The sequence below is a fragment of the Aythya marila genome, assembly GCF_965140915.1.
Source record: "Aythya marila genome assembly, chromosome: 12".
NCBI lineage: Eukaryota > Metazoa > Chordata > Aves > Anseriformes > Anatidae > Aythya > Aythya marila.
This window is the reverse complement of record NC_139053.1, coordinates 11398056-11410349: the sequence shown is the minus strand read 5'-3', so window position 1 is coordinate 11410349 and position 12294 is coordinate 11398056. Positions and strand designations below refer to the sequence as shown.

The window sequence follows — 12294 nt, the reverse complement described above, 5'->3', positions numbered from 1 at the left end:
AATAGGTAACTGACAGTTTTGATGCTGATAGGCAAAGAAAGCCATAATAGAGAAAAAAGCCACTTTTAATTTCAAGCTCCACTAGAATTGTGAAAGGAAAATTAATGTTTACTAAATGAAAAAGGATGATATTGCTGGAGAGAGGAGGTTTTGTTTAAGCTTTTAGAGGAACATTAATGACTTTGAGAAATGGAAACATCCATTATAAAACATTTTAAAATGGCATAAAATTTAGAAAATCCAGAAAGTATTTTAAACTTACCTAATCTCCTCAAAGTGGTATCAGGTTTTGAAAGTCAAGAAAACTGACTGATAGCTGACATATGGAAGGAAGCTTTCTAGTATTGACACATTTTCCATGAAAAATCTCATATAGTCTCATACCCAAATAAACATTTTGAGGTGACATGAAAGTCTGTTGATCAACTTGTGCACATTTCTGTAATGCCCCTGCAAATTTCTAGGGGAATCGCAGAAGCATACAGCCTTGCTCCCTAGGAATGTACTTTCATAAAGCTGCCATTCTTAGAGTCCTCTGACATATCCCAGTGCTGCAGAGTTTTGCCTGTGATATGTTGCCAAGCACCATAAACGATTGCAGCTCTGAGATGGCAGGTCACTTTTTATTTTGCCAGACACAACAAAGAAGTGTCAACCTCTGACAGTTTTTAAAAGTAGGCTTTAAAAGAAATATCAAACCTTTTTTTTTAACCAGTCAGTATCTGAGAATAAATGCTTACAGAAAAAGAGAGGATAGGGAAATTTGTGGAAGTGGAAACTGCACTATGTTATGAGTCTGATTTAGCACCACATCACTCTGGTTTTATGCTGATAAATACATTTGGGATTAGGTGACAGGGACTTTATGCCATCAAATAAATGGGCAGTGGATCTGAGTTCAGGCATCTGATGTGTGTGCACTACTGCAGTGGGATTATAACTGCTGCCAGTTTTGCACTGGTTTGGGGGATAATCTCACAGTCGATAAGCTTTGGTCTTGCATTTTTGTTGTAGGATCCTGCAGCCCTTAAGGTACACTGAGTCCCCTGCAGAGATCCCCTTTATAACAGGGAATGGAGGCATTTAGCAGGTGACTTGCCTGATTTAACAGAATAAAGCCCAGTGTCTGAGCAGTGGGGCAGGACAGGAATGAGCAGCAGAAGCTTTGCACAGGAACACAAGTGCTCAGCCTGGTGAAGCACTGGCTGATGGCTGACAGGAAATCCTGGTCCTGCAAATGCCGACCTGTGATATTACAGCTGAAGAACTGTATTTGCTTTAGTGGACTTCTGGATAGAAATGTTCAGCTGTTAAAATATGTTAACATAAACTGAAAAAAAAAAAAAAAAAGGCAATGTGTTCAATACCAAGTCACAAAAAAATGCTCTGTTTTTCATAAGACATCCAAGGAGATGGCATAGATAGGAAAGCAAGGAAAAGTGGTGTAGGAGATGATCTCTGTACATTATGTGTGGTAAGCAGGCAATACGTGATTGTTTTCAGCAATAAACTCCATTTCTCTTGAACAGTTCTCCACTGGCAGCATGGTACAAGGTATCCCTTGTAACCATCTGGACAGCATTTGATTCCTCTGTAGTAGTAGATTGATGAAGCCATTGCCAGCATTTCTTCCCAATTTTCTAAATAACGAGGTTCACAGTCTGTCTAAAACACAACCATTTCAAGCAACAGAAAAGGCAATATCAGTTTCATAAGGCCACATTTCCCTCTTAAGTGCCTTGCCTCTGCAGACACGGAGATGAATCTTTTTCTTTTACTCCTGATGACTGCAGACCATTGGGAACTGGTCTGCTCACAGGCAAATTCTTTGTTGAGGGGAGTTGAGCTAAGGAAGGCTCAGAGGATGGGACTGCAGAGGTTCATCTGCCCCTGAGTCAGTGAAAACTAGCCTTACACAAGTAGCAGAGTGGTGCTTCTGCTTGAAAAGTGCATTGCAGAGCTCACTTGCCTCCTGTACCAGATTCTTTTCTTCATGATTTCTACTGGTGCTATTAGTTGAGAAGCAGAGGAAATGGCTTCCAGTTTATAAAGAGAAGTAAGTTGTAAATTGAAGGAAAATTACTTCTGAAATTATGTATTGACACCAGTTCATTTTCAATTGTATTTGTAGAAAAGTTTCCAGTACAACAAACAAGCATTACGTTGTGCACTAGAAAAGTATTATGGAAATGTACCGCTAACATGGAGATGTGCATAGGCCTGTAATTTGTGAGTAGCAAGGCATGTGTGCTCTGAATAAGTAAATAAGAAAGAGAAAATTTCATTACACCTATAATATTGATATTTGCTCTAAGGCAAGATACAGTAAGACTTGTGCACTGTGGCTCCCCTGTGCCATCAGGTTTGCTACAGCATTTGTGTGCCAGCCCTTCTGGCTGTCGTCTCTCCTTCCTCCCCCTCCATCCCAACACATCCTTAGTAAAGCAGAAAATAAAGAAGTCGACAGCATTATGTTAGGAATTGGTACATGAGGGAGGGAAAGAGCAATTGCTGCAGAATCTCAGTCAGATGAGTTTCAGGCTTGGTTATATTCCTACTTGACTTTCAAATGCTGATACTGTCAGAGTATAAAGGCATTTCCATTCTACTCTCGGTTTTCACCCTGTTGGAGCTCTTACAACATGCATCCTTTAAGATGTATTTTTCACCTTTTACCAGCTCCCACAGGACTGTACGTCCACATTTATTCACCTTAAAAGTTTTAATGGAAAACTTAGAGGTTTTTGAATTCAGTAACCATATGGCTAAAACGACAACAACAACAAAAAACACAGTAATTGTTCCCCATAGACATATTCATTATATAGACAGTAATTTGCTACATAAATATAGGTGTACAGAAATATTAATGCTCCTCCCGTATTTTATTTGGCTACATCTTCTATTAGAAATATATATATATATATTTAGAATATCCCTTCTTTAAAATATTTCTCTTTAGAATATCCCTTAAGACTACATGGTCTTAAGTACAGAGGGAGGTACTATATACCTGGTGCAGATGGGAAGCAGTGGTTCTGGTATTCATGATTATATGTGGCCACTTGGTATTGCTGCAAACAGTCCTGTCTCCAGCCCAAGGACTAGTGCTTCTGCAGCTCAGAAGTTTCTGTAGGTGTTTTTTGAAACCCACCATGGAGGTGTTTGGGTGGGCTGAGCATCCTCTGGGCTCTTCTTTTGCTTACAGACACTGTCCAAAGTACTATCTCTCGTACCACCCAAATGCAGCTCTCACAAACCCAAGTTTTCCATGGTGTTGGTGATCTCATACACTGCACTGACCTTGACCAAGGCTATGAAGGTGCTCGTTAGTCCTGTCAACTCTTCCACTGTAAGTCCCAAGAGAGAAAGAGCAGGCCACTATGCCAAAGAAGGCTCTTGTTAACCACGGGGCCTGTACAAGCCCCAGGCTGGAAACGGTTCCAGGACAAACACAGCAGTGGAGTGGCTGCACCTTTAGTTACTTTAAAGTGACTTTAGTTACTGTAAAGTTTTGGTATCTTTAATATCCTACCACAAATAGGAGATACGTCTATGCAGGGATTACTAGCATTAGAACGGGGATGTATGTATTAAAGTTTGCTTGTGCACCAAGTATTCGACTTATCCCAGACATTTATTTTTACCATCTCTGTTAAGAACTAAGTTTTATATAAATACACAGGGAAAATTGTTAGGAGAACATTGCATTTCTGTATGATGTTTGACTGTCTCTCATTCGTACTGCTTCTCAACCCACTCCCCTGCTTTATCCTGCATTCTCCATGGTAATAGCACCCTCCATAGAAGCCCAGAAAATGTCTGTTGTAAGTGAAGTTATTGTCTCTTTAATGACCCCAGGAATATCCGCTGCATTTAATGTATTGGCTTGGGAAATCTGTTTTGCCCACCCTAAATGGTTGTCTGTCATAAATATATCTGCTCAGAGTGATGTGCATTATATGAATAAAACTGTACAGACAGAATGCTTGTCAATCAGCAAGAAAGGCTCTACACCCACTATCCAGGGCATATATACTTTGTAAGCAGTGGTTTCCAACAGATAAATGTAATCAAGGTTTATATGCTCACAGAAGCCAACAGGATGGGATTGTTTCACTCGAAAGATCAGAAGAAAATTGTAACTAATGTTGTGGAAAATTACTTTGATATTGCTTTCTCAGTACAGCATCACAATTAGGTAGCAATGTGAAGCACAGGGAAAGAATAAATGAATAGTAACAAATCAACACAAACAGCTACTGTCAGGAGTACTTTGCTCAGTGAAAGTAATGTAAGCATTACTTAAAGTTTTATAACTGTGGATTTTATACTGGTTTAAGTAGTACATCAAGGTCTCACCATCATGCTTGCTTGGACTAAAACAATCAAGGGCAATTTCCAGAACAGACAGATAAAACTAAAGTACCAAAGTATTTTTATTAATCTTGTTTCATAAGTTGTACCATCTTAAATTAAAGATGACTGAATGTACTAACGGTGAAAAATGCCCTTTTGGACAATGCAAAACTCTCCTATGGTGCTTTGCAGTGGAAAATAAGCATTATCGACTTTTCTACAGCTTTCCTGATGAGATTCCAGTGCCTGCAAATGCACTTTGCTACATAGAAACTACATGGGAAATGCAAAACCAAAGGCTAATCCAATAAAACTCTGCCATGCAGAATCTGTTGTCCTAAGTAGCTTAATGACACATGCATTTGTTCAATTCTATTGAGGGAGCAATCAGACAAGCAAATTATAGCAATATCCAATCTCCATTAGAAACAGACCCCTCTGAGGAGAAGCACTGCAGAGCGGAAAGGAAGCATCCTTTTCGGCACACCAAAAATGCCTCTTGTGACTGACAGATTTTCACAGGAGGCTGTCTGGCAATGAAATATGTCTACTCTCTTTTTAATGAAATGAATGGCTATTTTTTCCTGTGCCCTTTAAGCTGCCTAATATCTTTTAGCGATAACTGGCATCATTTTCAGAAGCAGTGGAGGTGAGGAGTTTCTGAGTCCACTGGGAGCTGAAAGCACTTAACACACATGAAAATCAGCCAAACAGAAATAAGAGTAATTGTATTGAGCACCTTTTACTCCAGGGTACAGTCTGCTTCCTATTAACATAAATTGTAATTGAATGTGAGAATCAAGCAATTGATTACACACCTTTGGCAGTAACAGCATTGTTGGGATGTTCATTTTTTAGCTGTGCAGAACCCTGCCCCCAGCAGCAGAACACATCATGGGGTGAGTTTCCTTCATGGGAGTGCAGCAGGGAGGGACAAGGGGAGGGCCTCGCTTCGAAGTTGCTTTTATGTAAATGTGCTTGGCTGTCCCATTCACCAGTTAGATCCTTCTCAAATATCACCTCACTGTAAAGCAGTCTTTTCAAGAGGTTTCTGAGTGAGAGGACAGAGGTAATACAGGTCAAGATGAGGGGACCAGTAATAAAAAGATAGAGATTGCACTGTTTTTGAGGTACCACTAGAAATTCCTTCTCCTTCAGGAGCAAAGATTTATTTTTTTCAATATAAAGATACACATTTAATGATCCACCAAAGTCCTGCCTGTATTTGCTGCCCACTTGTCTTTCCCCTCACTCCCAATCCACTGGCAATTGCAGGTGACTCTAAGATGGACAGGAGTCCCAAAGATAAAAACTTTTCCCACCTTTAATGCAAGCTGGTGGCTGGGCAGAGGGAAGAAACCCAAGCTAGTGACCCTGCTGAGGAAGAGGATGTACCCCGAGCTCAGAAATTACCATTCTGCTTGGCTCTTGTGCTTTCTGTCTTGCTGTATGCTCAGACACAAGGATGTTGGAAGTGTTGGGGGAGGAGAATTAGGTGACCAAGGGAAGGGAAACTTCAGAGATTGCAAGAAGTTAAAAGCAACCAAAAAGGAGATGATGGGAGAGAAAGGGAACAGGATAAAAGTCTTTAGGAAAAGCAGTGAAGCCTGTTCTCGGAACAGAATAGCTTTTGTGCAGAAACATGATTTAAGCCCTAGGGACTGTCTGATCAGGAGTGCTACTGCGTCTTAAAAAAGGGATTTGACCCACCATCACACACAAATCCAGCTGGGGCAATTGAAGCATCACCTGCCTCTACCAGGGCTTTCCAGCCCAGCAGGCTAACATGGGCTTTAAGGTAATAACCTTTTAAATGAGAAAAGGGGAAACAATCCTTTGGAGTTTGGGCCCCTGCAGTCACTGAAGGTGATCTGCTGATGGTTTGATTCCTTCGGATCTAAATCCTGCTTGTTAGGGCACAACCACAGCATATCGAGTATGTGGCTAACAACAATTTAAAGGTGGGTTTGTTCTCAGCATAAAACCAAACCACACTTACTAGATGGGAAGGCAAGCCCAGGACAGTAGAGGTCCAGGGCCACGGCTCAACAGTAGAGGTGCCTCAGTGATTTCTCTCTCACATGCATTTTGTGCTATCACAGATGCACCAGTGAACTTGTATGGTAAATTTAGGAGGTATAATTTCTGATTTTTTCTTTATTTTTGTGTTACTGTACAGACTTCATAGCAGTATTGATTCCAAATGAATATGCACAGGCTTGAATGTGGCCAGTACTGTCAGTTTTAATCTGTAAACTCTTTTGCTTCTAAATATACAAAAACAAATTAAAAAAGCACCGAAGTAACTGTTTAGTTCTCTGTTTTCCATGGCACGCTGATGATTCACTACATCTACAGTTTCAGCTGAGTGCCTGCTTTCAAGATCGGTGTGCAGTTGGACTAAATAATGAAAATATTAAAGTATAGATTGTTCAGTGACATGGAAATAAGGAATTAACAAACCAGGACACAAAAATTAGCACTTAATTAGCACTTAATGTAACCATTTAAGAGTTCTCTGTGTTAGGGTTCAGCTCCTTTAAAGATGTTACTAATATTTTATCTTTAAAATATACACAGTCACATTGACTGTGCAATGAAGACATCAGTTAAATAGACTTTTTATAAAGTACGCATTTAGTCAAAGGAGAATTTCAGTGCATATATGAGCAAACACAATGACCAAACCTCTGAGCATAAGGGTATTATTATGAGCTGAAGTAACTGCACTGACATTTGTCTAGGCTCTAAACCAGCCTTCATTACAGCCTTAGTCAAAGAGAAAGCGACTGTAAGTAAATCAAGAGATGTCTTGTGCATTTTCACACTTCTTGCATGCCCCTTGTTAAAAGGAAACCACTGTTTCAGTCCAGCTTTCCAGCTCTCACAGTAATGTGCTCTTTTTGCTGTTTAAAGTTAGTAACCTGAGAAGATGGCGTGCTTATGAATAAAACTATGAGATGTTTAATGAAAGTTATGCACATTAAAGAAATACATCCTCAAGTATTTTAAGTTTCTTGTGTTACTTATTTTATGCATCTTTTATTTTGCATCTCTATGACACTGAATATTATATACAAGGGAAGGTGGATTCAGAGGCATGTATTTGTAGGAGTTGAACTTCGGGCAGAATTTCTCATTTCCAGATTTACAGTGGTATAACTGGCAGCAGAAGTGGGTCTCAACTTTAGCAGACAATTAACTCCATCCAGCTGGACCCAATACACCTTGGCAACAATTCCCGCATAATCAGTCAGTTGTTTCTTGGAACCGTTTTATTTACAAACTTTTTTTTTTTTTTTATACCACCACAACAAAACCAAAATGTTAATTAATCTCAAAATAGCTTTTGTTTAAAAAAAAAGAATACATACCTGTGTTCAGGCAACCTCTGTGAAATATGTAAAATGTGTTAAGGACATAAGTATAAAATGTTGAACGTGAAAGAGCTAGTGAATCAGACAGAAATAGGAATGCTAACCTGGTGTCTGCTGATGAACTATTTCTTCTGGATCCTGCAGGTGAATGAAGACAATGAGCCCAGCTGCTCCAAACAGCAAGATGAAGGAGAACATACATGTCAGCCTCATAATTATTGTTCTCAGATCAATCCAGTTTTGACCCAGGAAAAGAACTGCATGCAGTCTCCAGGGCGCTCTTCAGTCATAGTTTCATCCTCTCATCTGAAGTCTGGCATAATATTGCCTACAAAAGGTAAAACACAAACCCCTAAAACTTAACACATGCAACATTTATTTGTTTGAGGTATATTAGTTGATTTAAGTCCTTGTTTAGACCAAGTAACTGATTTCTCTAGTATTTCCTTGGTAAAGTTAATTGCAGTCATCCAGTCAGTTTCTGCCCCATTGGTTTGTCTTTAACTATATGTCACCGTTTTAACATGTTGAAAATGTGATGTAGAATATCATTAAAAAAGTGTAACTTGGGAAAAATGGTCATGCCATGGCTGTAATTTAAAAAGAAAATCCTCGTAATTGTTCTCTTGCTTCGAGTGAATCACGTGTCACTTTTTATTTTCCACTGATGATATGAAAACTATAAAGTGAGATAATATGGGGAAAAAGACCACACGAGCAGCTCCTTGCATGTCAAACATGGGGAGAGTGATGAACCTGCTTCAGCCTTAAGGAAAATAGCCGAACTAGAGTGGTGCACCTCACATACATCACTACGCAGCCTGTTGAAAAAGCTCTGTGGGAGTGTTGTTTTCTAAGGGAAATGCTGGTCACAGTGCTTGGGCCACCTTTCACTGGCTTGCACAAAGCATTAGCAAGCAGAGCGCAGGGAGCAAGCTGGCTGTCTGCAGTAGCACTGGACACTGGAGCTGCTGCCTCTCCTCCTTAGGGAGCTCTGAGCAGGTTTCTGGGCTCAGTGCTGCAATTCTCACTGCTGGCTTTTACACTTGCAGTTATGTGCCATCCCAGAGAAACAGCAGCAGTGCTAGTCCCAGATGGGCACCGTGTATGTGATTCTAAACCCCTGACTGAGCACAGTCCTAAGGCAAATATTTCACTTTAAGCACACAAATAGTCCCACTGGAACCAATGTCCATTCTGGTAAGACAGTAAGAAGTGAATAAATGAAGGAACGGGAACCATAGAGAAAAACCATTAGCAGTGCCACATGGTTTTAATAATTAAAAGAAATGCTTTTCCACACAAGTTTGCTGCGCCTGCATTTTTTGGTAACATATAGGAAGGTCCATTAGAGCACAGGCATTGGAACTTGTTCCTGATAAACATAGTCAGATTTCTTATCAGCAAATTATTCAACACAAGAACCCAGGCTGGAAACCACCAACAGATCACAGCAGTGGCCATCACTTCACTTTTCTTGTATTTCTAGTTGAAAATGTGAGCTGGTGAGAAGGTTTATGAAAGTGGTCTTTATTTACAAAAGAGGTCTTGGATACAGAGACAGTGTTATATTAGTTTGCAGAGAGGATGAAAGATGATGATTCAAAGTAATTATTCCAGGAAAAGTCTTTAAAGATTTCTTTATATTCCTGGAATATTTAGTGTTAGAGGCAACTTGTTTGCTTTTCATGGTTTCCATGGCTGGTTTTCAATTCTCTGCAGGGTATTGATTTTCTAAATTTTTAAAATGCACCAAAGAAGGACACCATTTGTGCAGTCCCAATGAAGTAATTTCTGTGACTCTGACTGATAAGGTTATTTAGTGGCAACTATATTTATTCTGTGTGTAAAGCAGCCAGAGGTAAGCTCCAGGCCAGGAACATTGGTGGATGCATGTATCTTAAATGAAGGCTAAGCACTAAGTTATTTTTATACATAGGCAAGTGCAGCTTTACAGTCTGTTAAAAATTATGGCAGACATTAACTGAGTATTTTTATTATTTTTTCCCTTAAACCTTTCTCATCCTTTTAAAAGTAAAACCAAAACGAAATTATGTTAAGCAAAGCTGAATCTGTATGGGTCCTTGTGCAATTCCATCTATGTGTTGTGTGCATGTCTATGGATGGATGTTTGGTTTTTTTTTTTTGCATATACATTTTTTATATATGTATGTTTTCAGGATCGAGTACTAACTCTAAAGCCCCAGTGGAGCCAGATTAGGGAAGGAGGATTAGGCTTCAGAGCAGTCGTGTTACAGTTCCAACCACTGTTGCTGTAAGCAAGCAATTAGGGAACATGAACAACTTTGCACTGAGTTTACTACAGAATGTGTTCACACTAAATAGCCAGTAGTTGGACTAAATGAGTATTTAGGACCACATCCATCTGTGGCAAGGCTGGTACAACACCAAAATCAGACCATCATTTTGTAATACTGTACAGTCAGACCATTCTAAGAATGATATTTAGTTCCCTAACATAAATATTTCCCATTTTCTAACCTACTTATGCTCTCTGCATACCCATGGGGAGGAGAATGCTACTACCCCAGTTTCACAGGAAAGAAATGAGGTAAATTTCTTGCCTGAGATTATACAGGAAGGCTGTGATGGAGTAAGAATTGAAGGGTCTCCCAGCCCTGAGCTGGAGTCGGCAGTGCTGCCCTTCTCTGCTGGGAATGCCCAGGCAGCTGGTGAGGGAGAGCTGGCAAGAAATGCATGACCATAATTTGAGAGAGAGCAGCTTAAAAAATCCATTCCCAAATAACAAGGTTTTTGTATTTGCTTAATGCTGAGTTTTAAGGTCGTTTTTTGAATGAATTATACCCTTGAGCAAATATGGGTTTCTCAAACAATTATTATTAGCTTAAAATGCTAAACCATTTTCCCTTTTTGATTTGTTGAAATGTTTTTGTTTGAAGTAAAGGCAGCATCAAGAAAGAAGGTCCCTAGCCAGTTTTTAATTAGTGCGAGAAATGCTAGAGTAGCCGTTTTTAACAGTTATAATGTTTACATTATTCCGTATCCTATAGGACATCTGTGCTGAGCATCACATAGTCTTTTAGGTTAGACACTGCAGTGTCTCAGGGACACCTCACAATGCAGCAGTAATGAAGGCTAGATGAAAGCATATATTGACAGAAGAAAAGGCCACATGTGATTACATAACTCCAAAGCAAGACTACTGTTATTCCCTGGTCACAAATCTTTGCAAGGACTGAATGTAGAGGGAGTCCAGGAAGGAAGATGAAAGAGAGCCTCCTTCCCCTCAACAAAATTAATACCTCTCAACAAAACACAAACTTCAGAGATCTTTAAATTATGGGACTAGGCTTTTCCCATCTCTATTCTCCTGTAATTATTTTTTCCATCAGTTGACTTTAATTAATGTGTCCTAGGAGAGCAAACCTGCTGAATGGGAACTACTGTTTTATAGATGCTGAGTGTGTGCTTCCCAAGCCCTGCCAGGCTGGGCCGTGAGCTGCAGGAGCAGAGAAACTCTGAAAACAGTTGGCACCGACTAATACATGTGAATGAAGTATCCTCATTAAGAAACATTTGAAAATATAGTTTGTAGTTAAACTGCATCATTTAAAAGATGGATTAGATTAAAAGAAAAAAAGTGACGAGAAATCTTAGTGGAGCATCAGCTAACAGTTTCTTCAGGCAATGGTTCCTCAGGCATATGAGGCAGAGGCATGCGGCACGTGGCAGCTCAGGACTGGCGCACACAGAGCCCCATCGTCCGGGAGGCACAATTTTTGCAAATCCATAGCCTTCAATTTCTACTTTGGATTTGTAGTCACATACTTTAACTATGCTCCTTGCAGTGGGCAATAAGATGTTTTTATAATTCTGATTAGTATTACTGGGAGTGCAAGAAGATAAGGTTGCAAGCAGCTTCCAATCAAAACTCCATTTTCAGCTGCCCTGAACTCACAAAACAGATGGAGAGCGGTTCACCAAGATGTGCCATAATGAATTGAAACATCTAACTTTTAATTTATTCTTCCTTTATACATTTCTGCAGTGGATAAAACTCCTAGGTATCAATATGTGTTTTTCTAAGGCTTCCCATTACAATGGTATGTGAATGCTCTGCCCTTGAAAGCAGCAGAGCTATGTGTATGTGCAGATAATAATTAGCACTCAGGTAGCACTTTCCAGTTCAAAGACATTCATTAATCACCACAGCACTCCTAAGAATTGTGAGGTGAGGAAGTATTAGCATTGGGTAGGAGAAGAGGTGCTGCATCATTAAAGCAGACTTTCTCAGGAAAAAAGCTGTATAGTTTTAGGTAAAAAATTTGTTTGTGGAAAACAGTTGAATATTTTAGCAAAATTTTCAGACATCATAGCTTTTATTTGTAAACATAGAAGCAGGACTAATTCCCCCCTGCTCCCAGGCAGGCAGAGCTGAAAGCCTGTTGGAAAGACACTGCAAACCAATGTGATGGGAGAGATGGTTTGCATTAGCTGTTTAGTTGGAGCTGTGCTACTGCAGTGTCTACTGCCGAGCCTGTCTGAACAGGAGTTACCTGCAGCTCCTTGGGGAAAG

At 39.8% G+C, this 12294-nt stretch overlaps 1 protein-coding gene across 1 annotated transcript in view; it reads right to left on the bottom strand.

Annotated features, from left to right (window-relative positions):
• Positions 1 to 12294, bottom strand: part of CHST8 (carbohydrate sulfotransferase 8) — a 175074-nt gene that overhangs the window by 123363 nt on the left and 39417 nt on the right. Inside the window, exon 2 of the mRNA XM_082769701.1 lies at positions 7841 to 8064. Coding sequence (XP_082625827.1) covers positions 7841 to 7949 — 109 coding nt within the window. The 5' untranslated portion in view covers positions 7950 to 8064. The remainder of the gene's footprint in view (positions 1 to 7840; positions 8065 to 12294) is intronic.